Genomic DNA, 26067 nt, shown 5'->3' with positions numbered 1-26067 from the left:
GATCTAAGCTGTTTTAGAATCCCAACTTGTCTGGCCCTATTGAATGAAATAGAAAGATCTCAAGCCTTAGAGTCTAATTCCAATTCTATTACTTACAAGAAATATGACCTTAACCAATTAGAATCACAGTTTCCTTATTTGTTAAAGGGGTAATGATGCTTACTTTGTTAGAAAACAAGGATTAAATAAAATAAGGTATGTAAAAGTCCTAACAAAACACCTCACACATTTAATCCTTGGAAAAAGGGAATCATTAAAGCATACCTTTAGGATTTAGGACTAAAAAACAAATGACCTGGATAGTAAGCAAAATTTTAAATACAGGACTATCTTGGGGTCACTTACTTTCCATAGTGTCTTTCAAAGACTGCATTGTATATTCTTAATCCCTAAATGCAACAGTTTCCCTCATTATGAGTCCACACATTTGTGTACACATTCCATCATTATATTCAGGACTCACCCTTTGGACTGTAACTAAGTCTTTAATGAGTTACTAATGAACATTTTAAGCTTAGATCAGCATTCAAAAAAAAAAAAAGTTAAAGGGTGTTGAAAAGCTATTCAGAGTACAAGTCTGTCACTTTTAATTAGGCCATCAGCCCAGTAAAATTTCCTGTTTGCACTATTCTTCCGAAGTTAGAAGAAATTGAATAGAGTGACAGATATACCCTCACCTTGATATCATTAGTTTCATGTGAAGTTAAAGGAGATAAATTCAATGAGTTAAATTAGAGAAATCTTTGTTTTGATTAAATGCAAAGATAAAATAATACGTAAAATTAAAATAGCATTTTATATGTCTTATTCTTTTACTTGAACTCAGATGACTTTAAAATAGATTGCTTTTGCTGTTGTGTTAGAAAATAACAGATGATGATAGGAAAAAAGATCCAGGCATGATTAGATCATGCAGGTTTTTAAAAAAAAAACAAAAAACCATTTGTATTTATAAAAAGAAAGAACAGTCTGCTTTTGCACATAACTGATCCTCTCCAAGCTGTTAGCAATACCATAAAAGTAGTAATCATAGACACTACCTGAATTAGATCACAACTATTCTTTGCTGTAGTTTTGGTTACAAATCAACAATGTTGTTGTTGTTGTTAGGTACCATCGAGTCAGTTCCAACTCATAGCTACCCCATGTACAACAGAATGAAACATTGCCCGGTCCTGCGCCATCCTCATGATTGTTGTTATGCTTGAGCCCATTGTTGCAGCCACTGTGTCAATCCATCTCATTGAGGGTCTTCCTCTTTTTCACTGACCCTCTACTTTACAAAGCATGATGTCCTTCTCCAGGGACTGGTCCCTCCTGATAACATTTCCAAAGTATGTGAGACGAAGTCTCACCATCCTTGCTTCTACAGAGCATTCTGGCTGTACTTATTCAGTGACATATTTGTTCGTTCGTTTGGCAGTCCATGGTATATTCAATATTTTTCACCAACACCATAATTCAAAGGCATCGATGGTGGTGACTATTTAGCAGTGATTCTTTTTTTCATTTGATAGTGAAATTGGTGAAACATCCACACTTTAAGTGCACATGATTTAATAATGAAGACGGGTAATACATATTCAGAGGAACAGACTGGTATGATGGTCTTTCTCCAGGGAGCACTGCACATTTGCTTAAAAGGAGGACTTTTAGATTAGTCACAATAGCTCAGTCCAGTTGGAATAACTGTGGTAGCCCAGATTTATTATAGGCTACAGGCTGTTGTTAAGAGGCTGCTTTAAATTGTGCCTCTACAGAAAGATTTAAAAAAAAAAAAAAATTACCATGTTTATTTTCACAGTCAGTGTCCAATAACAACCACACAGTATGTATATAACACCAGCATAACATAATTGATCATTTTGATATTTTGAACCTGTTAACATATCTGTTTTGTTTGGAACCAGCCTTTAGGCATTCATTTTTTGTTTGGGGGAGGAGAGGGGACAGTAGCTGGTAAAAATCTCCTACCAGAAGAAGATAGGAAAAAAGTTATTCTTCTCAACTGTCCTCAGAGATGCCAGTTATGACTGAGAGACAGAACTTACTAACAAGACAGGTCACTGTCAAAATATGTATTGATTTTTACAAGTTTGGCCCATACATCAAGTATAATTGGCAGTGTAATTAAGGAAGATTGCACCATTACCATAGTCGTAAAGATTTTAAAAAAAGGATTTACTTGATAACATTCTAAAATCATTGCCTCCATACTATTAAAAAACTTATATTCTTGAAAAAGAAAATAGGGAAAGAAAAAGAAAGTATTATTCAAATAATAAATTCCAAAGTTTTATATTCTTTTTACCATGAATTAAATTATACGTTTGCAAAAGTGCAGTTGTTTTTCATTAGAAAACACAGACTTACTTATCACTCTTCTGATGAGTAAGATATATTTCTTATATAATTTGATTGAAAAAACATCGTCTTTTAGTTAGAAGCCATACTGGTAAAAAAAAATTTTCATTAGCACTAAACTTACTATCTGCTTATTCATGTTCACAAGTTTTTGAGGTGTGTTTATATTACAATATTACAATTTAGGCAACCATTACAATTAATAAGCCACAATTTTACTCTCTATTTTTACCACTTCGAAGATGGCAGATTTGAAAGCTATCTGAAGAGTAATCTTTAAGAGCTAGTTCTTTTATTTTTGAACCCTACACATTGTTGACCTTTAGCTTTATCCTAACAAATATTTGACTCTTCCACTATACTCAGCATGTCTTATACAGATTTTGTGACTTGGTTACTTAGTCTTATTGTGAAAGTATAGCCATAATATGTTTTATTTTATTTTAACAAGCTCTGTTGTGGAAATAAGAGTGAGAAACCTAGTCTGTAGGGAAAATTACTTACCCACATAGGCCATACCAATAATTCATGAAACAATTCAGTCTAGTGAATGAGCCTGTTGAAATAAATTGAATAATATCCAGCTGTACTATGAAAGTTCTTCATTATACACAGGTGGACAATTTATCGCTGTTGAGCCATTTTTTTTATAAGACACAGAATTGAAACAGATTTTTCTCTCTGTGTTAGAACTTTCATGTTCTACTTGGTGGCATCCCTAGTCAGGCGCTTGAATTGGAACTTTTATGACTATTGTTAGAGATTACTACCTTGCCTATAAAGAAATTATGTAGCCGCCACATATACCTTAGGGAGAAATTAGGAAAGAAGTAATCTTTTTGTACGGCCACAATGGAGGTGCTGTTAAAGGATAGAGCCTTCCAGGTATGCATCATGAAGCAACTTTGGGAAATGTGCCTTTTCTTACTTGATAGGAAATGAAAGCAATAATCTAGCTCTCTCTGTCTCTCTGTTTCTCTCTCACTCTCTCTCTCTCTAGGTACTTATGTATATGTTACACTGAAGTTTGATTCACATTCAGTATCAACCATTTGCTGTTATAACTATTTTAATATAATTTCCAGCATTTGCATATCACTTTGCAGCTAACTAAACACTTCCGCACACAGTAGCTCAGTTAATGCTTATAACAGCCCAGTGAGACATGGATAGTAGTATCAGTGATTTTAAGATGATAAAAATAGACTCACTGTGGTCAATCTAATGATGAAATGACACATTTCAAGTCATTATTAGAAGAGGAACTCAAATCAAAAATCACTTAGTCATCCAGTCTAAGCTGCTTCCAAAGGAATTTTTATAACCTGCTGAACTTTGGCCTTATTATGCAGATCTAGGATTTAAATGAGAAACAGAACAACCAAAACAGTGTACATAAAGAGTAAGTTAGACTATTACAAAGTAAAAAGAGGTAGAATTTAAAAAAATAATCCATTTGAAGAAGAAAGCAATATTGTGTTTGCTGAAACCTTGGAGATCAAGAAAAACACAAAATTTTAAGTATGTTTTATTAGTGAATGGACTGTCAATAGTGTGAAATTCAATGATGATTATATATAGTATGCATTTTAGGAGTTCAGTGTTGTAAAGATAGTTCGAAAAATTATGGGAAGAGTGACACTAGAAATGGATGAAATTTGGAAAGGCTGGGCAGTAATGGAAGGAGTTTATTACCAGAAAGGATCATTTGAACAGTGGATTAGGCATGTATGTTTAGGAGGAAGTCCGTCGGTGGTGCAAATGGTTAAGCACTTGGCTGCTAATCAAAGACTGGTGATTTGAATCCACCCAGAGGCATCTCAGAAGAAAGGCCTGGTTATCTTTTTCCAAAATCAGCCAGTAAAAGCCCTGTGGATCATATTAGTCTGATCCCGTTGTGCATGGGCTCACCATGAGTCAGGGGTTGACAGCAGCTAACAACACCACTTTTAGTTATATGGTCCACAGATAATATTAAAATGCTGGTGCTATCACAGATACTTGAACTCTTGAATACTCATATTTCCTTTTTTAGCTTTTTGCATCATATCTACCCACAACCAATATTCAGGAAGTTTGATGCCCTAATGGCCTTTAGAGTTTGGGAGGCTATACATAAATGTGGGGTAAATATGCTGATCATTTCAGGAGGTAGTGAAATATTAATTTTCATATTTCATGTTTACTCACTAAAAAAGCAGAATCAAACTGTTTAAAATAGTAAAAGTATCTGAATGTGAAGTGACCATGGGGAAGATTTGTATATGGCAATAACTCTTAGATTAATTATGATGAATATTAAATATTACTGCAACTCAAACTTTAAAAAAAAAGATAGCAAATCCCCACTCTTTTTTTTTTTCCCCAAATGAAGTATTAAATAAGTATGCAATTTTTAAGAGATAGAAATGGAGTTTCTCTATCTGAAGAATGGTAGAAAGAAATAACAAGAAGATGTGTTGGTCTTACTCTCATCACTTCCTGTCCCAGACCCCAAATTACCTTTGAAACATCTTAGAATAGTTTGAAAATATGGTCTCAAATGGAGATCTGAGAGGGGGATAAGGAGGAAGGAGGTGCCTCCAAATTATAGTTAATGCTGCAATATGCTGGAGTACTTTTTATCTGAAAGAAAAAACTGCTGTCCCCTCCCACCTCCACCCCCCCCCAACCACAATAAATCTGGAGATGAAAAGAGGCATTTTGGATGTGAAGGTTATCTTCAAATATCAAGGGAGAAGTACCTTTATAGAGTAACTTGATTTGTTTTGTTGGCCTCTCTGTATAGAATATAGACACGTGGTTGGAGAATACCAGGGTATAGATATTACCTTCCTCACTATGAGGAAGAACTTGCTGCTTCAAATGAAATTGGGTGCCACAGGACAGAGTGAGTTTTTGATCACTGTCACTTTGTGTGGAGATTGGGGGATGGTTAAAGGGTCATTATCAAGCATGAGAGTTGCATGATTCTTTCCAGACTTGAGCTTCCATGCTTCTCATGGAATACCAGACTTATAACTGTGATGTTTATCTTGAAAATTTATTTTTTTAATATCCCATGGAAGAAAATAGGATTTATATTTATAACTCAAATAAATATTTCCCCAGAAGTCATGCATTATGTTAAGTGAACCTACACAACCTTTTAAAAAATGGAAGTTAAGATTTTGGCTCTGTTCTAATAGCTCCTCCCCATGTGGGCAGTATAACAGCCTCTCCACTTTTGCTCTCACTGGTTACTGGCTCTGGATTCCTTTAATAGAGGTGATGAATCTAAATTAGACTATAAGCTATAGACACACGTCTACTTAACCTCCTTGTATTTTGTATTCTTCATTTTCGCCCCATGTGATCATCTTATTCCCTGATCCAAGCCTACTCATTCTAGATCTCCAGAAAACTCATTTTTTTTTTGTTTCTTGTTTTAGTATGTTTTTATTTCTTGTTTAAGCTGTGATTCTTTTATTTAGATACAGATACTATTACATTTTTCAGGTGATGTATCATTCTGCAGTATAAAGCTATCTTTCTCTGCCTGTCCAGGAAATTGACTTCTCCAGGGAATAACTGGTTTCTGATTTATTAGAAAGCACTACTCCCATGTCTTTCCTTTTTCTGTCATACCTTTCTTCCCCAAATGTTGTATTCCGTCTCCTAAACTGAATACCTGATCGTCCCAAAATAAAGATACCAGATTAAGAGCCATTTGAGGACCCTCCTTTATTCCCTCTCTCTCTTCATCCATCTTTTACTCTTTCCTTTTTCTCTTTTCACCCTTTTTTTTCTCTCTGCCGTCTCAAAAATTAACAACTAAGTATAAAGAATTGAAGTAGTATCACTTAACATGTGTGAATAAGACATTTATTTAAGTCTTCCTTGATTTTTGAAGGAAGTGTAGTGTTTATTTGATTAGGACAAAGTAAGGGAATTAAATTCTACTAGCAAAAGATATTTACAGAAACTATATTGAGGAATGATTTACGGAAAGTTTTTCCAACCAACCATTTTGTAAAAAAGCTGTCACTTTCAATTGTTTATGTGACTCAAGTGAGGACCTTTCTCTGTACTCTGAGAAAGAATTTCAGCAAACCAGGTCTTTCTGGCCCAATAACTGTGCAAATTTTACATATCTCTTAGGAAAGCCAATATACTTATAGATTAATAATCCATCACTTGCTTGACCTCTCCTCAAATATCTAGACTTAAATATCCAATCACCTTTAAAATCTGTATGGATAGAAACTTAAACTTGTTAAAATAAATTATTGTTTTTTATGTCTAAAACTACTTCTTTCCCAGTTGTCTCCATTTCATTAAATGGCGCTATCATTCTTTATGTTATTTAATGCAAAAATTCCCTATATTGAATCGATATGTAAGTCCTGTTGATTCTAGAACATATCTAGAATCTGTCTATCTCCGTTACTTCTACTGTTGTTAAAACTAACCTATTTTTCCTGGAGAGTGCAGCAGACTCTTAACTGGACTCCTCGCTTCCACTTTTGCAGCTCTGTCATTCATTACTCACAACAATGAAGGTGATCTTTAAAAAAAAAAAAATAAGAAAGAAAGAAATTACTTCAATCCTGAAACTACACCGCTAAAGTCCTTTAGTGGATTTCTCTTAAACTTACAATAAAATCTAAACCTCTTACCCAGGTTTACAAAGCTCATGCTCTGACTATGCTTACTTCTCTAACCTCATCCAAAACCATTCTTTGACTGGCCCATAACACCACAACCACACTGGTCATAGTGCTATTCCTTAAACAGACTAAGGTGATTCCAGCCTTGAGACTTTTATAGTAGCCTGGAATGCTTTTACTCCTAATTTTTATATAACTAGCAACTTCAGATCTCATTTCAAATTTTCTCCCCATATATAGGTTTTCTGTAAAAACCCTAACATAGTAACCTTTGCATATTATCCTACTTAAATTTTCTGTATATCATTCATAAATATGATATATTTCTTTAATATTTATCCATCTATTTGTACATTTCCTGTTTCCTTCAACAGACTGCATATGATTCATTAAACTAGGTACATGGTCTGTGTTTTCACCAAGATCTCCAGCACCTAGAAGAGGACTGGCACATAATGGGAACTCAGTAAATATTTGTTGAATGAATGAACAGATAAGTTCATTCTTTATCACTCCAGATGTGCTTTCATGTTAACTTGGCTGAGGGTAAATTCTTTCAATTTTACTATAACTGAAACTTGTAGGAAGACATATCTTGGCAACCTTCTGCTAATTTCCTTCCATACAGTAGTTATAAAGATGCTAAGGAAACCATGCCTGTATGTGCTCATGTAAAACTATTTTAAAAATTAGTCACACTGTAATTTAGGACTGTGCAAAGAGGAATGCTTTAAAAGCCAAAAGAGCAAAAAAAGTGTCACCAGAAAACATCAAAGAAGGCAATTACTAGAGACTTTGATTTTCACAACTTTTTGATCTTAAAAACTTGTTTCCTTCTTTAACACCTTTTTCATTGACACAGAATATCAAGATGGCATTCAAATTATCTTTCAACTAGATATTTTGTAACCATACATTATAATGAGTTTAAATAAAAATATTGCTTTAGGGTGATGTCTCAGACTTATCGGACTTATATTTTAACATTCTCCGCATAGGTGGATTGGTAAACATATCTTAATATGGTTTTTTTTTTCTATGAAAGCTGTTTTGCTTCATGTGATTGGGAAGAGAGTATTTTTCCATTCTCGTAGGAAAACACATCTTGGTAACACTTACTTTATGTATCAGACTGTAGTACCATTGTATAAGCTTCCAGTGTTAGATGATAATAAAGTTCTCTTCCATTGATATTTTTAGTTTCTCTTCTGATTATTCAGTGCTATTCATATAGCATTATTAAAGAGTTTTTAAACTTGCATGTTATATAGTCTGTTGGAAATAACTGTGTAAAACAAAATCTTTTCCCTTGTAAAGTTTTTTCATTCCCTGTTAGCAGGTACGTTTTCATTATCATTCCTTTTTTATTAAACTAGTAGCAATTAATGTAAAGAAATGTAAACCTATGTACCAGTTCACCAGAAAAAAACTGCACTTAAGTCACTCTGTTTTTCATAGCATATAATGTATGACTGTTCTGTGTATTATTTAAAAAAAAATGTGTACAATTTTATTTTCTCATTATTGTCTTGGTCTCCCATACTTATTCATTTATGTAACGTGTACCATTTGTCAGTAAAATCACTGTGTATATAAATGGCAAAAATGTATGTATATCCTTTTCACCTTAGTGTCCATCACAGATCTTCATACAGTATCTTTCAGAAAATGTTAGTTAATTGAACTGAAAACATGTAAATGAATATAAAACAATTTATGTAAGCTGAACCATAGACCAAACAAACAAAATAAAGCAAAACAAAACAAATAAACACATAAACAAATCTCTCTGAAACTTAGTTTCTTCACATAATACCTTATCAAGCTTTTTTGTATAAAAATTTAGTTCAGTAAACAATATTTTTACTTACATTTATATAGTTATAGTGTTCAAAATTTTTATCAGAATGGTGGCACTCTATGAAATATAAATAATATTTATATTTTTTCAGGTAGTTTACTCTGATGTCTACAACTGTGTCTAATTTTCTAATTACTGTTAGGGGTCATGATAAGTATTTTTGACTTAATTAGATACTGTTTAACAAGGTCAGGCTTCCTAATCGGTATTTCACTGTGGACCAGGGGATATGATCTCCTCAGCCCTAGGATTGTCTTCATGGGGTCTGGGGTGGCTGGAATCCCTGACCTATAGCCTGCAGCAGAGAGCAACCTTGGGAATAGCCTCTACCTGGGCTTCTATGAGGCTAGCCTGAGCTAAGCAGGGTCTGATGGTGCGCCCTGCGGTCCCCGCAGGTGGCAAGCACAATGAGCGACATCCAGCCCTCGCTGCTCCACCGAGACATGCTGAGCACGGCCCAGGAGGTGCTCTACCACCCAGACATCTCCTTCAGCAGCCAACTGCAGAACGCGCCTCTGCTCATCGAGGACAAGGGCCCCGTGGAGCTGCCAGAGGAGTTCGCGGTCCAGGTTCCCAAGGAGCACAGATTGCAGCCCAAGGTGCGGCCAGCGGTGGGGAGAGAGGGCTGGGGGAGGCTGGACAGGGGCTCCTGGGAGGCTCAGGCCAAGGCAGTGCCCCAAATGTGTTCTCTTATACAGTCATATGCTACATAATGTCCATTTGGACAACGTCTGACTGCATATACTTCCATAGTCCCATAGGGTTATAATAGAGTTCAGAAATCCTGATCAGAGAATGGGACATAGCAGATGGAACCAGGTATACTGATCACAACAGCTTCCTGAATGCAACACATGTATCTCACATCTCTTGTATACGAAATGATTGCACTGTCAGGCATATAATGGTACCGTACATGTATAACCTATAATACATACGTCTTGATAGTCATTTTAAATGCCTGTGTTACTGGCTTATGTATATACTGTACTGTACTTTCTATCATCCCTGGGTTAGGGTCAGCTGACTTATGTACAACCCATAGTTATGAACCAGCCTCTAAAAAGCCTATTAAAAATTTGAAGTGCATACAGTGGTTCGTAATAACAAACTGGTGCTACTTTGTGATGTGCGTTAAAACATTATCATTATTATTACTGTATTATTATGTTAGAGATGTTTTAGTTTATCTTGAAGTGTTTCTTTAATTTTTTTATGCATGGAGGGGTGCACCATATACTGTATACTAAGACAAACATTTGACTAACTGATATTAGATACGGACTGTACTTAACTGTTGTGAATTACATACAAATTCGACTTAGAGATGGACTTAGGAACTGAACTCATTCATGATTCAGGGACTGCCTGTATGTAATATGGTGTTCACACAACGTCCAAATCACGTAACATCCCATTTCACAGAATATATCGTGGACATTATGTGATGCATGACTGTATTTTTATTATCTGCATCAACTCATTCTGGCTGAGGTTTCTGTTTAGTGACATCCTAGCCAGTCATTTTAACAATGCATGGCTATTCTAATTAGAGCCTCATCATGACTTTAAAATATTTGATTTAAAAAATTTTTGTCAGGTTTTCAGTATTTCTACTTTATCACAGGAAATTTATATTTAGTGATAGTTTCAACTATTGTAATATTTGAATGGTTGTAAAACTTAAGCTTTAACATATCTGGTTTTCTGATTTTTAGGGGAAAAATCATCAGTGGGGACTATTGAGCTTTTGAGAAAATTATCATTAAAACATCTTTGTTAGAGATTGTGTATAGTCATTGAAGCATAAAACTTAATAGAAAATTTAGGTTACAGAAAGAGGTTTCTTATGAAAATGTTGGCAAGTAGAGTGAGTGATATCAGCTGTTGAAGTTCCACTGAAGAACATTACATAATATTTGCACAAAATGCAGTTCTTATTCTTTCCCACAATATATTTTATTTTTCTTTACATAATTACAGATATTTAGGCAATTTTTTTTTTTTTTTTTTACAAAACTCCATACAGGAAATCATACCCCTCCAACTTCCCCTAGGATACTGTATACTTTTCTTTGTGAGTCACAACATGAAAAAGCCTGGGAAACATTTGACTGGGGGACCCATGAATATCATCAAGTCTTGTCACAAAACATAGTCACCCCTCCAATCCAGTAATTTCTTGAAGAAACTATACATACAAGAAATACTGGCAAAGGACGATGAAACACCACTGCATTAGCTGAACTTGTCTTTCAAACCCCATTACAGAATTCTACGGTAAAATAGGTTGGGATACTCTGCTTCAGGTCAGGGACTGAAGACAGTACATCGTAAATCCATTTGAGATTTAAGACACCTGTGAGAGTTAAACCTAACTCTTCAATTACTACAGAGACATAGAAGTATTAAGCATGTGAGTCACAGTGGCTGTGTCCACTAAGTAACCTGGTTTAATCAATGGCCTATAATCTTTCAAATCAGATTATCAATTCTTCCTTAGTGGTCATGGTGGGGGAACATTGATGGTGGTAACAAGCAGCACAGTGGTTGGTGGGTGCATATGCTTCCATAGATGCATGTAAAATGGACTCTAACCTGTTATCAAAGTTCAAAGACAGTGTATTCTAAACATTTTGTAAGAATTTTAGTTTTTTCTTTTCTGATTTCTGTTTTCCAATACCATTTCAAGCCTGAAATTCTCTGAATGTGTGCATCTATAATTTTCCTAGAATACACTTTACCAGTTAAACAAAGTTATGATCATGCTTTTTTTATTTGTATTGTAAAATGACAATATAAAATTAACCTTATTTAATTTATTCCAATGCATATATATTCATCAGAATTTCTAGTATTAACAAAGAAGCAATCCAGAAATGTTTAATTTCCATGAGTAGATCTTTAAAATATTTAAATCAGAAGCTAACGTAAGCACACACACACACACAGAAACTATTGGCAAGTTTGGTTTGTGACATAAATTCATAATATCAACAGTTAGACTAGTTTTTTTTCCCTATAGAACTTTTTCTAAGAAGTTGGCTGAATTTAAACTTCCTCCAGTTTTTATAGTTTAATAAGATTTTTCTATATCATTTGTTTCTGGTTTCTGCCATGCATTTGGCAGTATTTAGCTAGGTTTTGTTTTTTTTTTTTAACATTTTATTGTGTTTTAGGTGAAATTTTACCTAGCAAATTAGATTCCCATTCAACAATTCATACACACATTGTTCCCTGACACTGCTTACAACCCCCTCAATGTGTCAGCACCCTCACCATTTCCATCCTGCCTGCCAAAATGTCAGCAGTTCAAATCCACCCGCCACTCCTTGGGTTTGTTTGTTTTGCCCCATTTCCATCCATCCAGTTTACCTGCCCCTCCTGGACTTCTCATCTTTGCTTTTGGGTAAACGTTGACCATTTTGTCTTGTATAGTTGATTGTTTAAAGAAGTGCATTCCTCACAGGTATTACTGTTTATTTTATAAGCCAATCTATTACTTGGCTGAAATGTGACCTCAGGGAGTGGCTTCAGTTCTAGGTTACAAGGGTATTTTAGGGCGATAGTCTGGGGGATTCTTCTAGTCTCTATCAGTCCAGAAAGTCTGATCTTTTTTATGAATTTGAGTTTTGTTCTACATTTTCTCCTGGATATAGTATAGTGATGGATTTAAATTGTGTATTTGTATCAACTTACAAGTAGGAAAATTGCCTTTTATTTTTTCAACAGAGACAAAAATGAGGGTAAAAGGCAAATTTCATATGATATAAATGGAAACAGGTAAATGTCATATGATCTGAAAGGAGTTTACAGAATTGTTAATCTGTTATGATGAGATAATACTTTTTGAAACTTGCTCTTGTGCAGAAGTAATTTTGTCAGTGACGCAGAGTGTGATTGAAGGTTGTTGTAGAGTCCTCACTGTAGAAAGAATAAAGAAGATTAAGTAAATATTATAGGGATATAATCTTCCTGATATATAAGATAGTACGTACTGCTAGAGTACTTGGACAGGTATTAAAAATTGAAGTAGGAGATACTGAATTACCTTGAGCTCTTTAAATTGAAAAGACAGAGAGGAATTCAAACCAGAAAATGTCAGTGAACTCAAGCTCCTACCCCCCACCACCTTTCTCAAAACTAAAACAGCAGTCTGTATAGAAATGACATAATTTAAGGTACAGAAAACTCAGAAATAAATATAATTAAGACTGATATTAATGCAGTTTTTATTGAAAAAAGAATTGATTTTACTTTTAAACATGTTAACCTCTGTTCTACACATAGCCAAACAAGCAAGTACAAACCCAACAAAAACAGCCGTAACAACAGCATAACAAAAGCCCTCTTATTGGTTTGAAATTAAACTTTGCCCTTTTTTTCCTTTGAGTTCATTTGACTCCTGATAGCTAAAAGCAGTTCTTGAGAGTTAAGGAGTGTTTGTATTCATAGCAATTAAGACTTCACATTAGAGCAGCAAAGCATAAAGAATTTAAAAAAAAGTACTCAGAAGGTAAGTTCCTCTTCAGCATATTAAAGCAGAAGGAAGTCTGAGGGCACATTGCCCAGTTAATGACTAGATATCAAGATTTCCCTAGAAGCGGAAGGAATATTAATGTGTTTTTTATCAGCATATTCCTTACTTTAGTTGTGGTTATCATGCACATATATAAAAAGTTCATTGAGATGATTTACAAATAACCCTTCTGCAAGCCACACATACAGTATGCAGGTTTTATACAAGTGTTCTCTTGGAATAAAGCTAAAGCATCTTGATACTGACAAGAAGTTGTAAAAACTCTACTCTGAACTATATTTTAAAGTTTACCTTTTGCAAGAGCAAAAATGCTTTTACAAGAGACCTGTGCATTCTGTCAGTGCTTTTGGAGAACCACAGTCAAATGCTACCATAACTTTTGTTTGTTTTTCCCATTCTTGGGAATCTATGTTTATAGATAGGAATGCGTCGATAATAATTATTATCAATATAGAGAAAACGTCATTTGACTTTCTTTTTTTAATTTTAAACAAAAGTCAGCCTTTAAAATTACTTAGTCTGACTTACTAAATTCCGGAAGTGCATTTGTTTATTCTTGCATTCAATGATTTATTCAGCAATATTGTATTGAATGCAAATGCATGCTGGGCTCTGTGCCAAGTGCCAGACAAAGAAGGAGAACTTACAAACTTTAATCTCTCAATGAACCTTCAGTCTATTAGGAGAAACACAGAGAGTACAGTATGGTAGATGCTTGCTAGAGGATACCTTCCCCCTGAACTCCATCAGGCAAGAGTTTTGTTTGTAAAAAAACGATAATGAACAGGAAGGGGGTGTGTGTGTGTGTGTGTGTGTGTGTGTGTGTGTTTAGGTGACACTAAGTATAAGAGGAACTTATTATGAGAATGTAAGGACTCATGATTCCTGAAACTTGGGTATCAGAAAGTAATACCAGGGCATGTTTCTTTCTGTTGGCCTATTTCTTCTGCTCTTTATCTTGGACTTACAAAAGCTTTCTTTCCTTATTTGCATTGTAAATAGCTGTCAACCCAAATTCTGCATCACTACTCCCACCTTGGAATCCGCTGGAGAGCACACAACAACACTCTAGGCCTCAGGACTAACCACCAGTTACTTCCTCCTTGCCTTTTAGTTCAAATTTCCAAGAAAGGGAATTTAATCCCCACTTGGTTAGCTTGATATTCCTGGTCTAATTAATTGTGTCAATGGCTATCCTATGGTCCAGGGCCCTCTCAGTAGCAATTGTGCAGAGAAGAGTCTGTGCTTGGAATACCTATTACAGGTGTGGGCACAGAGCACTGTGGAGTACGTTAAGGGGGTACCTAGTCACCTACCCAGTTGTTCAGAGAGGTGCTCCTAAAGAGAAAGTGGCATGTAAACTACGACCATACAGACAAGTAGTAGTTAGCTAAGCACCAAGGTAAAAGAGGAGCCCTGGAGGCATAGTGGTTAAGAGATCAGCTGCTAACCAAGAAGTCAGCAGTTCGAATCCGCCAGCTGCTCCTTGGAAACCCTGTGGGCCAGTTCTGCTCTGTCCTATATGGTCGCTATGAATCAGAATCAACTTGACAGCAATAGGTTTGGTTTTATTTTTTGAGATGAAAGAAATGGTAGTATCATAGGCAGAAGAAACAGCAGCACAAAGGCCTAGTTCTTTAGGATTGGAGCATAGACGTCCAAAAGATAAATGCTGGACATCATTTTAGAAATGATCTGAGAGTTAGTCAGGGATCTGGTCTGAAAGTGCATGATATAACATTATGAGGAATTTGGAAATTTCCTGATGGCATTGAGGGAATAATTAAGTGGATCTTAGAGGAATTAAATAAGTAATGACGGCCTGAAGTTTGAAGGGTGAACTCAAGGCTTCAGGATTGGAAATGGGCAGGTTATTATATTGATTCAGGTAAGAAATAATGGTGGCCCTGACTCAGGGAATGAGTGGCATTAGTGATGAGGACCACTATCCTCATTCATTGGAAATTCATTGGATATGTGAGTAAGGCAGAAAGAAAACCCAAAGAGGACAATCAATTTTCTGGCTTGAGAAATTGTATGATGAATGGTTGTACCATTTACTGAGATAAGAAAGACAGGAGGGGATGCAGAATGTTGGTAAAGAAAGGTGGTGGTGTTGACTAAACATTTACAAATGACTTCAACAATGCTCTTGTCTTAGTCATCTAGTGCTGCTATAGCAGAAATACCACAAGTGGATGGTTTTAACAAAGAGAAGTTTATTTCCTTACAGTAAAGTAGGCTAGAAGTCCAAATTCAGGGTGTCGGTTCCAGGGGAAGGCTTTCTCTCTCTTGGCCTTCTCATCAGTGTTCTCCCGGACTAGGAGCATCTCTGCGCAGGAACCTCGGGTCCAAAGGACGCGCTCTGCTCCCGGTGCTTCTTTCTTCGTCCTTTGATGTCCCCAACTCTCTGCTTGCTTCCCTTTCCTTTTATCTCTTGAGAGATAAAAGGTGGTGCAGGCCATACCCTAGGGAAACTCCCTTTACATTGGATCAGGGATGTGACCTGGGTAAAGGTGGTGTTACAATCCCACCCTAATCGTCTTTAACATAAAATTACAATCTCAAAATGGAGGCCAACCACACAATTCTGGGACTCATGGCCCAGCCAAATTGATACACACATTTTTGGGGGGACATAATTCAAACCATGACACTCTTTTGAGTAGAAGGCCAACTTTCTAGACCTAAATTTATTTTTTAATTGTACTTTAGGTGAAGGTTTACAGAGCAACTTAGATTCCTGTTCAATAATTTATAAAGAAATTGTTTCATGATATTAGTTGCAATACCCACAATGTGTCAGCACTCTCCCCATTACTAACCTGAATTCTCCACTTCCATTTGTCTGGTTTTCCTGTCCCTTCCTGCCTTCTCATCTTTGCTTTTGGGTAGATGTTGCCCATTTTGTCTCATTTTGATTGTTCTGAGGAGCACTTTCCTCATGGGTGTTATTGTTTATATTGTGGGCATGTCTATTATTTGGCTGAAAGATGATCTCCAGGAGTGGCCTAAGTTCCAAGCTAGAAGGATGTCTAAAAGCCATAGTCTCAGGGGTTCTTCCAGTCTGTCTCAGACCAGTAAGTCTAGTCTTTTTTTATGAATTTGAATTTTGTTCTACATTTTTTCCCACTCTAATCTGGACCTCATAGCGACCCTATAGGGGTCGACAGCAATGAAGTTTTTTTTTTTTTTTTTTAACCTGGACCTTCTATTGTGATCTTGGTCAGAGGAGTCCATAGTGGTAGCTGGGCACCGTCTAGTTCTTCTGGTCTCAGGCTAGCAAAGGCTGTGATTTCTGTGGTCCATTAGTCCTTTGGACTAAAGGCTTCCTTGAGTCATTGACTTTCTTCACTCTCTTTTGCTCCAGATGGAAAGAGATCAATTGTTGTATCTTAGATGGCCGCTCGCAAGCTTTTAGACCCCAGAAGCTACTCACCAAAGCAGGATGTAGAACATTGTCTTTAGTGACTATGTTATGCTAATTGACATAGATGTCCCCTGAGACTATGGTCTTCAGCCCTAAAGCCCAGTAACTCGGTCCCGTGAGGTGTTTGATTATGCCTAGGAAGATTCCAGGGCTGTGTCCCCTGAGTGTTCTATTTTATATATGAATATACATGAATCACATACAAATATGTATGTAGAAATATTCACAGCCAAACCTGTATATTCATGTCGGTGTACTCCCATACACCCTCTTACACCTATTCAGCATACATATCTATGTATTCATTCATAAACTATTGTTATTATTGTTGTGGCAGGGTTGTATATGTTGTAGTATTTACTGTTGTTGCCTTTTATTCTTAAGTATTTCTCTGTGTCTTCCCTTGCCTTGGTCATGTTGGGCTGACTTCTCCCATATCGTGTATTGCCTTTCCCTTCACCAAAGTCAACTTGTGTTTACTATCTAATTAGTGATTTTCCCTCTCTCCTCCTCCCATCCCTGGTAACCATTCTGGACCTAATTTTAAAGACCTATAACTTATATGCAATTTAGGAACAAAGATGAAAAAACATGCTATTTGTTGAGCTTAAGTTATTCTCGTTAAAAAGATTTTTAAAAGGTAATACTATTCTTTGTTAGGTATCCAGTTTTGTCTTAGATGTGGTAAGATATTCTGAAACATAGGAGCATTGCTAGGATTTTCATTTAATCCTTCCTTCTATTTCCCAGTAATATCTACCAAGGCTGTAGTGGAGCCAAGATTAGACCTGATTTCTGAGCTCTCCTGTCTTTCCAAGAACCAGCTGAAAAAGTTGGCGCCCTGGTGGCGCAGTGGTTAAGAGTTTGACTGCTAACCAAAAGGTTGGCAGTTCAAATCTACCAGCTGCCCCTTGGAAACCCTATGGGACAGTTCTACTCTGTCCTGTAGGGTTGCTATGAATTGGAATAGACTTGACAGCAATGGGTTTGGTTTGGTTTTGGATTCCTGTCTTCCCATGAAGCAGCTGAAAAAGTACTTACTATATATGTGTGTTTGCAATGTATACTTTTCAATACTATGACAAAGAAACAAATTGAACAGTTGATCTGCAGTTGGTTAGGACAGTTGATCTGCAGGCCTAGATATTTTTGGCATTCTTTAAGTTCTTAGCACAACATTCCATGTCAAAATTTGGAAAGAAGCAGGAGACTGATCTACTCATATTTACACTCATTAACAAATTTAACATACCACACATTTCAAAAAATAGTCTTTCTGTGTCTTTTGAGAAAGATTCAAAAATGAACTTTTATTTATACTTGTGTCTAATTAAAAGTGACTACTAAAATATGCATATCCCTTGATAACATGTGAAACTATGCTTTATCTTCAGGAAATATTTGATATTCTGGTTGGTTAAGAGTCTAGAAATAAAAGCTACACATAAAAAGGGGTATTTTTAAAGTCATAGGTCCAGGACCACAATTGCAAAGCTCACATAATTTTACATAAGGCAACATTATAGATTGATAGGGGGAGAGAAATAGTTGCAAATGTTCATTTTTTGGGTTGCTTGTAACAAAATGATTTGTAAATGGAGCTAATTCTTTTGTACACCATGGAAACACTAACTTGATACGGCAAGTAACGGCCACTGGAATAAACAAAGAACAGGGAGATTTAAATATAGATTTAAATATAAGTTACCACCTGTCTATCACTGGAGGCTTGTGTGTTGCTATGATGCTGAAGAGGTTTCAGTAGAGCTTCCAGGTTAAGACAGACTAGGAAGAGAGCTCTGGTGATTTACTTCTGAAAATAGGACAATGAAAACCTTATGGATCACAATAGTGCGATCTGCAACCAATCATGGAGAGAGTGCAGTTCTGGGCAGTGTTTTGTTCTGTTGTGCATGGAATCTCATTGAGTTAGGGGCCAACTAGATGGCACTAACAACGACAACAGCATAACCAGTAAGGTTAGTAGGCAAGACATTTTATCTGGCCTCAGACCACATCCCAACAAACGCCTTATACTTTAGCCACATGAAAGTTTTCTTGCTTTCGTTCCTTTGACAAATTCTACTCTTTGCTTGTTGGGATGTCCTACAATACTCAACTCCTCTTTAGTTCACATGTCCTCATCTGCAGGGAAAGCTTCACAGGTCAAATTGCATGTCCCTTCATCTGTAATACCTCCTTTGTGCCTTGAATCTAACTCTCTCATAGTACTTATCATACTGTCATTGTTGGTTTACTTCTACATTCCTAAAATATGAAGCTCTTAGAAGACAAAAATAATTTCTTTTGTTAGGGAGGAGCATAAGAGAGGGATTGCGTATAGATAACTCAAAAATTCTATGTAGTGTTAAATTAGTTTTCCAGCGCTACACCATTCCTAGAATGATCCCTATTCTCCCTCTGATTCTGAATTAGAGTGGCCTGGAAGTGTTGTTTTGTGTGTGTGTGTGTGTGTGTGTGTGTGTGTGTGTGTGTGTGTGTGTGTGTGTGTGTGTTTAAACAATTTCTCTTTACTTCCTTCTGACTTTTGTATTTTTATTTGATGTAACAAACGATCATTGGAAAATCTGAGACTTTGTTACTCTTAATATGTTTTTTATTAGTGTTATTTATATCGACAGTGATGAGTTATCCTTCTGGCATGTTCTCATGTTTTTATTCCCAAATTTTTGAAAAAGTTGTTTCTAATTTTGTTATTACATTACAGTATGAAGTATATAGGTGAAGTCTAGGAATTCATGGGGAGGCAGGATGAAAGAACCTGTAGCAGAAGAGCAGAGATTAATGTTGCCACAGCAACAAAAAAGCCCTCTGTTTTACAAGCTCAGCTTTTTGGATGTAACCCTTAGTGCAGGAAAATATATAATGTGGCCTTCAAAGTGCTGTGTTAGCTCTCTTGTTTTATATGACACTGTAATATTATTTCAAATAAAGGCCCCTGTACACATTTATTTGTGTTTTTTCAGGGAGATTTGACAGTTTAGACAAGACTTCAATTCTAATTAATATGCAAAATACATTCTTTGCACATCACTCTTTAGAGTTCTTATGTGCATCTAGGGTAACATTATATTTGTATGTGGAAAGAAGGGTTATGAGCATCTAGGGAAATAGGTGAGGTATTGAGTTTTTTTTTTTTTTAAAATAAAAAAAAAGGCTTTGGTGCCCTAAATATGATTTCAAAGCATTTCTTTAGGACCCTGTTTTTTTCTCTAAAGGTGCAAATATCACAATGATATATCATATTGAAAATAAATATATTAGTGAGTTTGGTCTTCAAGTATTTCCAGAATTATTTGATAACCCGTAACTATCTTTTTTTTCTATTTGTGTAAATTACAATTTGTTTTTCCTCACACTTTGAAAGTGTGTGAGTAGCCTTTCAAACTGCTTAGAAAAATTATATTTTGGACCATTAGATTTTCTTGTTACAAAGAATATGAAAAATGTAAAATAAATGCTACAGTTAACATTTAGGCTGCAATTTTATTAGGAACGTATTTTTGTTTCTTTAATTCATTAATTATCAGCCATGTTGTGAGAACTGTATATATGTTCCAAAGCAGTAAATTATACACTACCAGAGTGGGATACTTATCAGAGTAAGTTAGTCAATCACTGTGTAATCTCTTCCTTTTGCTTCAATTTTTCTTAAACTCAAATAATGCATGGAAGTAAATGATGTCAGAAGTATAGCCCAGATCCAGAGTGGAGATTTCCATGAGATTTATAGAAGCCTTAGCCCAAAATTAAAATGAAAGAAGGGCAGGTCAGGTGGTATTGTGGACAGAACATCATACTTTCATAAAAATAGGCTTATATCCATGTTTTTAGATTCTGCATTATTGATATCTGACTCCAATAGTAGAAATGCAGAAATTTGGCCATGCATTCTATTCTTTCTTTCATACATACAGTTAATTAAATTGATGATTTTTCCCTTCTTTTTTTCTTTATTTAGAAGCTATTCCTTTTTCTTGGTAGTCACACATATCTTTAATTCTTTTTCACTGTTTTTCATTTACTACCACAGAGAGGATGGTAATATGGAATTATATTTAACACGTGGGCCTTGCCATTAAAGAGGTTTGGGTTCAGTCCACATTATTGTTCATTAGCTATCTTAACTTAGGCCAGTGGCGTACATTTTTAAAATTTTTGTTATTTCCTCTGTATAATGTGATGATAAAAGTATATATATTGTTGTGATGATTAAGCATAGTATATAAATATACTAAATATGATAAAGCATATAGGACTGGAGACCTAGTAAGTGTCACCTATTTTTTCACCCTTTTTGACTCTCTGCTTTGAAGTAATCGTACCATAATGGAAGGTCCATGATGAATTTTCAACAAAATTTTGTTGTTACTTTTTTATATTTTCTGTTCAGTCTGGGAAAGAAGATGAAGTACTGTTCTAAAATACTGGCTTTATATTACGGGCTACATTCATGAATTCGTAACTTATGTAACTGAACATTGATTATAAATATTAGGAAAGAAAATAATTTAATTCACTTACTTGTAACTACAATGTACCTAAACCAAAAATCAAACCCGTTGGCATCCAGTCGATTCCGACTCATAGCGACCCTACATGACAGAGTAGGACTGCCCCATAGGATCTCCAAGGAGTGGCTGGTGGATTCAAACTGCTGACCTTTTGGTTAGCAGCTGATCTCTTAACCATTGTGCCACCAGGGCTCATGTTGTTATTGTTGTTAGGTGCTGTCAAGTTGGTTCCAATTCATAGCGACCCTGTAGAACAGAGACCCATAGGGCTTCCAAGGAGTGGCTGGTAGATTTGAACTGCCGATCTTTTGGCTATCAGCTGAGCTCTTAACCACTTTGCCACCAGGGCTCCATCCAGGGCTCATATCCTGCTGCCATTGAGTCAGTTCTACTCACAGCAAGCCTGTAACGCAGAGTAGAACTACCCCATAGGGTTTCCAGGGAATGCCTGGTGGATTGAAACTGCTGACCTTTTGGTTAGCAGCCGTAGCTCTTAACCACTATGTCACCAGGGTTTCCCCAGGGCTCATAGTACCCTCTGAAAGGAGTCCCTGAGTGGTGCAAATGGCTAAGAGCTCTACTATTAGCCAAAAGATTGCTGCTTGAACCCACACAGAGGCACTTTGGAAGACAGGCCTAGGGTCTGCTTCCAAAAGATCACAGCATGAAAACTCTATGGAGCAGTTCACTCTGCACACATGGAGTTGACAAGAGTCAGAATCAACTTGATGGCAACTAACTACAACAACAACAACCCGCTGTAAGGCAGTTCCTTTCCTCAAGGGCGTTATAGTCAGTAGCTGGGGAGAGAGGGAATAGGCAAAGCAAGTATGCAGTAGCTGACTCCATGATTGGATGGAATATTATGAAATGCAAAAGAAAAAGGATATGGCATCATACTCTGGGAAGGGGCTAGGAAAGAAGAGGAGGTGGATAAAGATTTATTGGATAAGGTGGTATTTTAATTAACTCTTGAAAAAGTCTCCAGCATCATTTTTGCAAACATAGAAGGGAGGCAGTGAAGGAGGGCATTCTAGAGAAAGGAATACGTGAACAGAGTTATAGTTTGAGAAAATTATGACAGTTTCCTGAAGCAGTGAATAGTTTATTATAACCTACAACAAGGATATGAGGAAGGAAATAGTGGGGCAGGAATTTTGAAAGGTAGGTTGTGGCCATCTGGTAAGGGATCTTAAATGTCAGGGTGAGACATTATTGATAATTTTGTCTGCAGTGTGGATTCTTTTGAAGCTCTTGATCAGAACTGCAGTTTATAACCCGCCAGAATTCTGTGAGATACATTAGGGAAGTGAGGGACTTGAAAGTGGAGATACCAGTTAGGTTATGCCGTAGGACAGAAGGTAATGAGCGTCTGAACTGGGAGATAGCAATGGGAATGGAAAGAAAAGGAACGATGTGAGAGATACAGAGTTTGAATCTGCAGTTCAGTGCATGGTTACTAATGGGATTTAGGAGATGAGGTTGAAGGAAGAATAGAAAATGCCCTAGGTGACTGGGTGGTGTCATCCACATAGTTAGGAAGATGAGAGGAGGCTTTGGTTTTTCAGAAAAAATGGAGAGAGTTTGGTGTTAGAAATACTGAGGTAGAGGGTCCAAATGTGAACGAAACAAACTCTGAAAGTATAAATGTAAATATCTAGATAAAAGTTATTGCTAGTAATACAAGTTAGGAATTTTTAGAGGTGATAGCTAAAGCCTGCAAGTGGATGAGATTGCCCAAGAAGAGATGAGAATAGGCAAGGAGAGATCCTGGGATACATTAATGAAGGGAAAAGTACAAGCCAAGGAGGCAATCAAATTATGAGTTGATACAGTTGGTAAATTGAAAGGAATTCCCAAACTTTTCTTATGCTCTCTCTCTCCAGAAGCCTATGCTATGCTAATGCTAATTCACAGGAAGTTCTTATGTACTTAACAGGATGATGACAGAGCATGAACTAAATGAATGAGGCAGTGGCAGTATTTTTTGTTCTAATCGATCAATTACTGACTCAGTAACCTTTCTTAAATATCCTATGTATAAGTAGAGCAAATAATAAAGGATTAGGTTGGTGAGGAAGTATGACTAAATTTAGTGATTTTCACCCATTTTGTAATTGCAACACCCTGATTTTTTTGTTTGTTTTGATCATTAATTTTAAATCATCAGGCCAAATTAGTGCTGGAGTAAACATATACTAAAGTTATATAATAAAATAGAAACATTTAATTTTGGGGATGTTATGATGCTATTTGAGATAAATGAACAAATAGTGGGATATTTTTTAATCAGACATGGGAATTAACAATTAGACTAAATGCATATTGTAATAAGCGTGACTAGATGGATCTAAATACATTATCATATAGTCTATAGACAAAAAAATGTGAAGACTTATGTTTAAATACTTAAGTCATTTTCAAATTCTAGAATTATAATCTGTCATTAATGATACATTTATCAAAATTAGTCTTGTTGTTGTTGTTAGTTGCCATGACCCCATGTGTGCAGAGTAGAACTAACTCCATAAGGCTTTCAAAGATGTGGCCTTTCGGAAGCAGATTCCCAGGCCTGTCTTCTGAGCAGCATCTAGGAAGGTTCAGGCCACCAGTCTTTTGGTTACTTGTCTAGCACTTAACCATTTATGCCACCCAGGGTCTCCAAATTAGCCTTGAGATATTTATAAAAACAACAATAGCATTATTTGCAATCTATTTTTGCAGGCACAAAAAATTTCATACCCTCCTTCATTCCTGTGTTAAAAAGTAAACATATTGTTAACACTCTGAAAACCTTAGGAATTCAAAATCAGATTGACCACTCCATTTTATTTGAACTGTTAGTCCTGTGAAAGTAATTTATTCATTTTCACATCTGAAAGAAAAAATATACCATTGTTTCATATAATAGTTATGCATTTTATTTCATTGATATAATGTGATTATTTATAATGGGCAGATATTCTAATGAATAACTTTGAATGGACTTTGAGGATAGGGGTTTGTTGGTGTATTTCTTACCTATAATTTGTTTCTTATGTTTTAGAAATTTGTTTATCATCATAAAATAAATATCAGTGACAGCATAGTATGGCTGAATAGGTACTTCTGTGAGGCCTATTTTTGCATTTCTCCTAGCTTATATATACACGCGCACACACACACAGGCCTACGTATAATCGTTATATACATACAATGATTACATGTGGAATTTAAAGAATGTAGTCATAGGCAATCCAGTGATAGAACTCTACTTTAGATTGTAAATAAATTGAGTTAAAATAATTTCTATAGTTTAGAGAATTCGCCATATGAAATTTTTATAATATGTTGCTGGAAATTAACAAAGTTATTATTAATTGAAAATTTCAAGACTTGTTTTAGTTTTATTTTGTTTTCCATGCCATTTTCACCTTTCCCCTGATAAGATTGTGAAGCCTTAGGGTCACCAGTTCAAATCCACCAGCTACTTCTTAGAAACCTTATGGGACAGTTCTGCTCTGTCCTTTAGTGTTGCAATGAGTCCGAATCAGCTCAATGGCAATGGTTTTTTGGGTATGACACATGACAGTAAGGTGTTACTGTTGTGGAAAGAGCCTTAGTATGTATTAATTAAAATACCCCCATTATCTGGACTCTGCCAATTCTAACAATTCGTCATATCCATGCCACATTCAAACTGTATTGACCTATGGCAGTTTTCTTGGTTTATATTCTTTCTCATCACCATGTCCCTTCCTCTTTTTTCATATTTCTAACTCTCAGTCATTTTTTAGTTCTTGGCACTTGAGATATGTTGTTGTTGTTAGGTGCCATCAAGTCGGTTCCGACTCATAGCTACCCTATGTACGACAGAATGAAATACTCCCCGGTCCCACGCCATCCTCATAATCGTTGTTATGGTTGAGCCCATTGTTGCAGTCACTGTGTCAGTCCATCTCGTGAGGGTCTTCCTCTTTTTCACTGACCCTCTGCTTTACCAAGCATGATGCCCTTCTCCAGGGACTGATCCCTCCTAATAACATGCCCAAAATATGTGAGACGTAGTCTCGCCGTCCTTGAGATATAAGACAATGTAATTTAGTGATTTAGATGGTAGTTTCTTGGCCCAGACTACTTGGTGTCAAATCCTGACTCCTCCACTTGCAAGATGTGTGATCTCTCCATGCCTTTGTTTCTTTTTCAAATAGGAATAATAATTCTAGGGTTGTTGTGAGTATTAAATGAGTTAATCTACATCAGTTACTTAGAAAATTTTATGTCATACATTAAACACTAAGTGTTAGAAATTCTAATATCTTTCCTATTCTCTGTTCTCTGGTGTTATATCCTCAAAGAAGTCTTCTTTGATCCTTGGAGACTGTCTGTTTACTCATCAGATTTCTTCTTTAGACTCTGTTTGAAAACAGATGCTCTATCTTTCATCTTTATATTTCAAGGACCTAGAATGGAGCATCGTGTGTGGAAGGTACTTACAATGGTGAAATGAGTGAATGGATTAATGGGTTGTTTGAACTATGTGCCGCCATGTGGGAATTTGGTGCATGATGCAATAGTAGTATCTAAGTACACTACCAGACAAGCCATAACAGAGGTCATGGAACTGAAATGCTCACAGCTTAAGATTCCAAGATGCTGTTATCATGTCATTTACCTATTCTCTACTAAGAAGTAACGACAAAGCTGTG

At 36.0% G+C, this 26067-nt stretch overlaps 1 protein-coding gene across 1 annotated transcript in view; it reads left to right on the top strand.

The window, feature by feature from the left end:
- The first annotated feature begins 9244 nt into the window (after positions 1–9244).
- The window catches only part of ADGRL3 (adhesion G protein-coupled receptor L3), a 553170-nt gene continuing 536347 nt past the window's right edge, over positions 9245–26067 (top strand). The window contains exon 1 of the mRNA XM_023724827.1: positions 9245–9473. Coding sequence (XP_023580595.1) covers positions 9245–9473 — 229 coding nt within the window. The remainder of the gene's footprint in view (positions 9474–26067) is intronic.

This window comes from Trichechus manatus, unplaced genomic scaffold (genome assembly GCF_000243295.1).
Source record: "Trichechus manatus latirostris isolate Lorelei unplaced genomic scaffold, TriManLat1.0 scaffold00263, whole genome shotgun sequence".
In the NCBI taxonomy this organism is placed as follows: Eukaryota; Metazoa; Chordata; class Mammalia; order Sirenia; family Trichechidae; genus Trichechus; species Trichechus manatus.
This window is presented reverse-complemented; position numbering and strand designations above follow the sequence as displayed.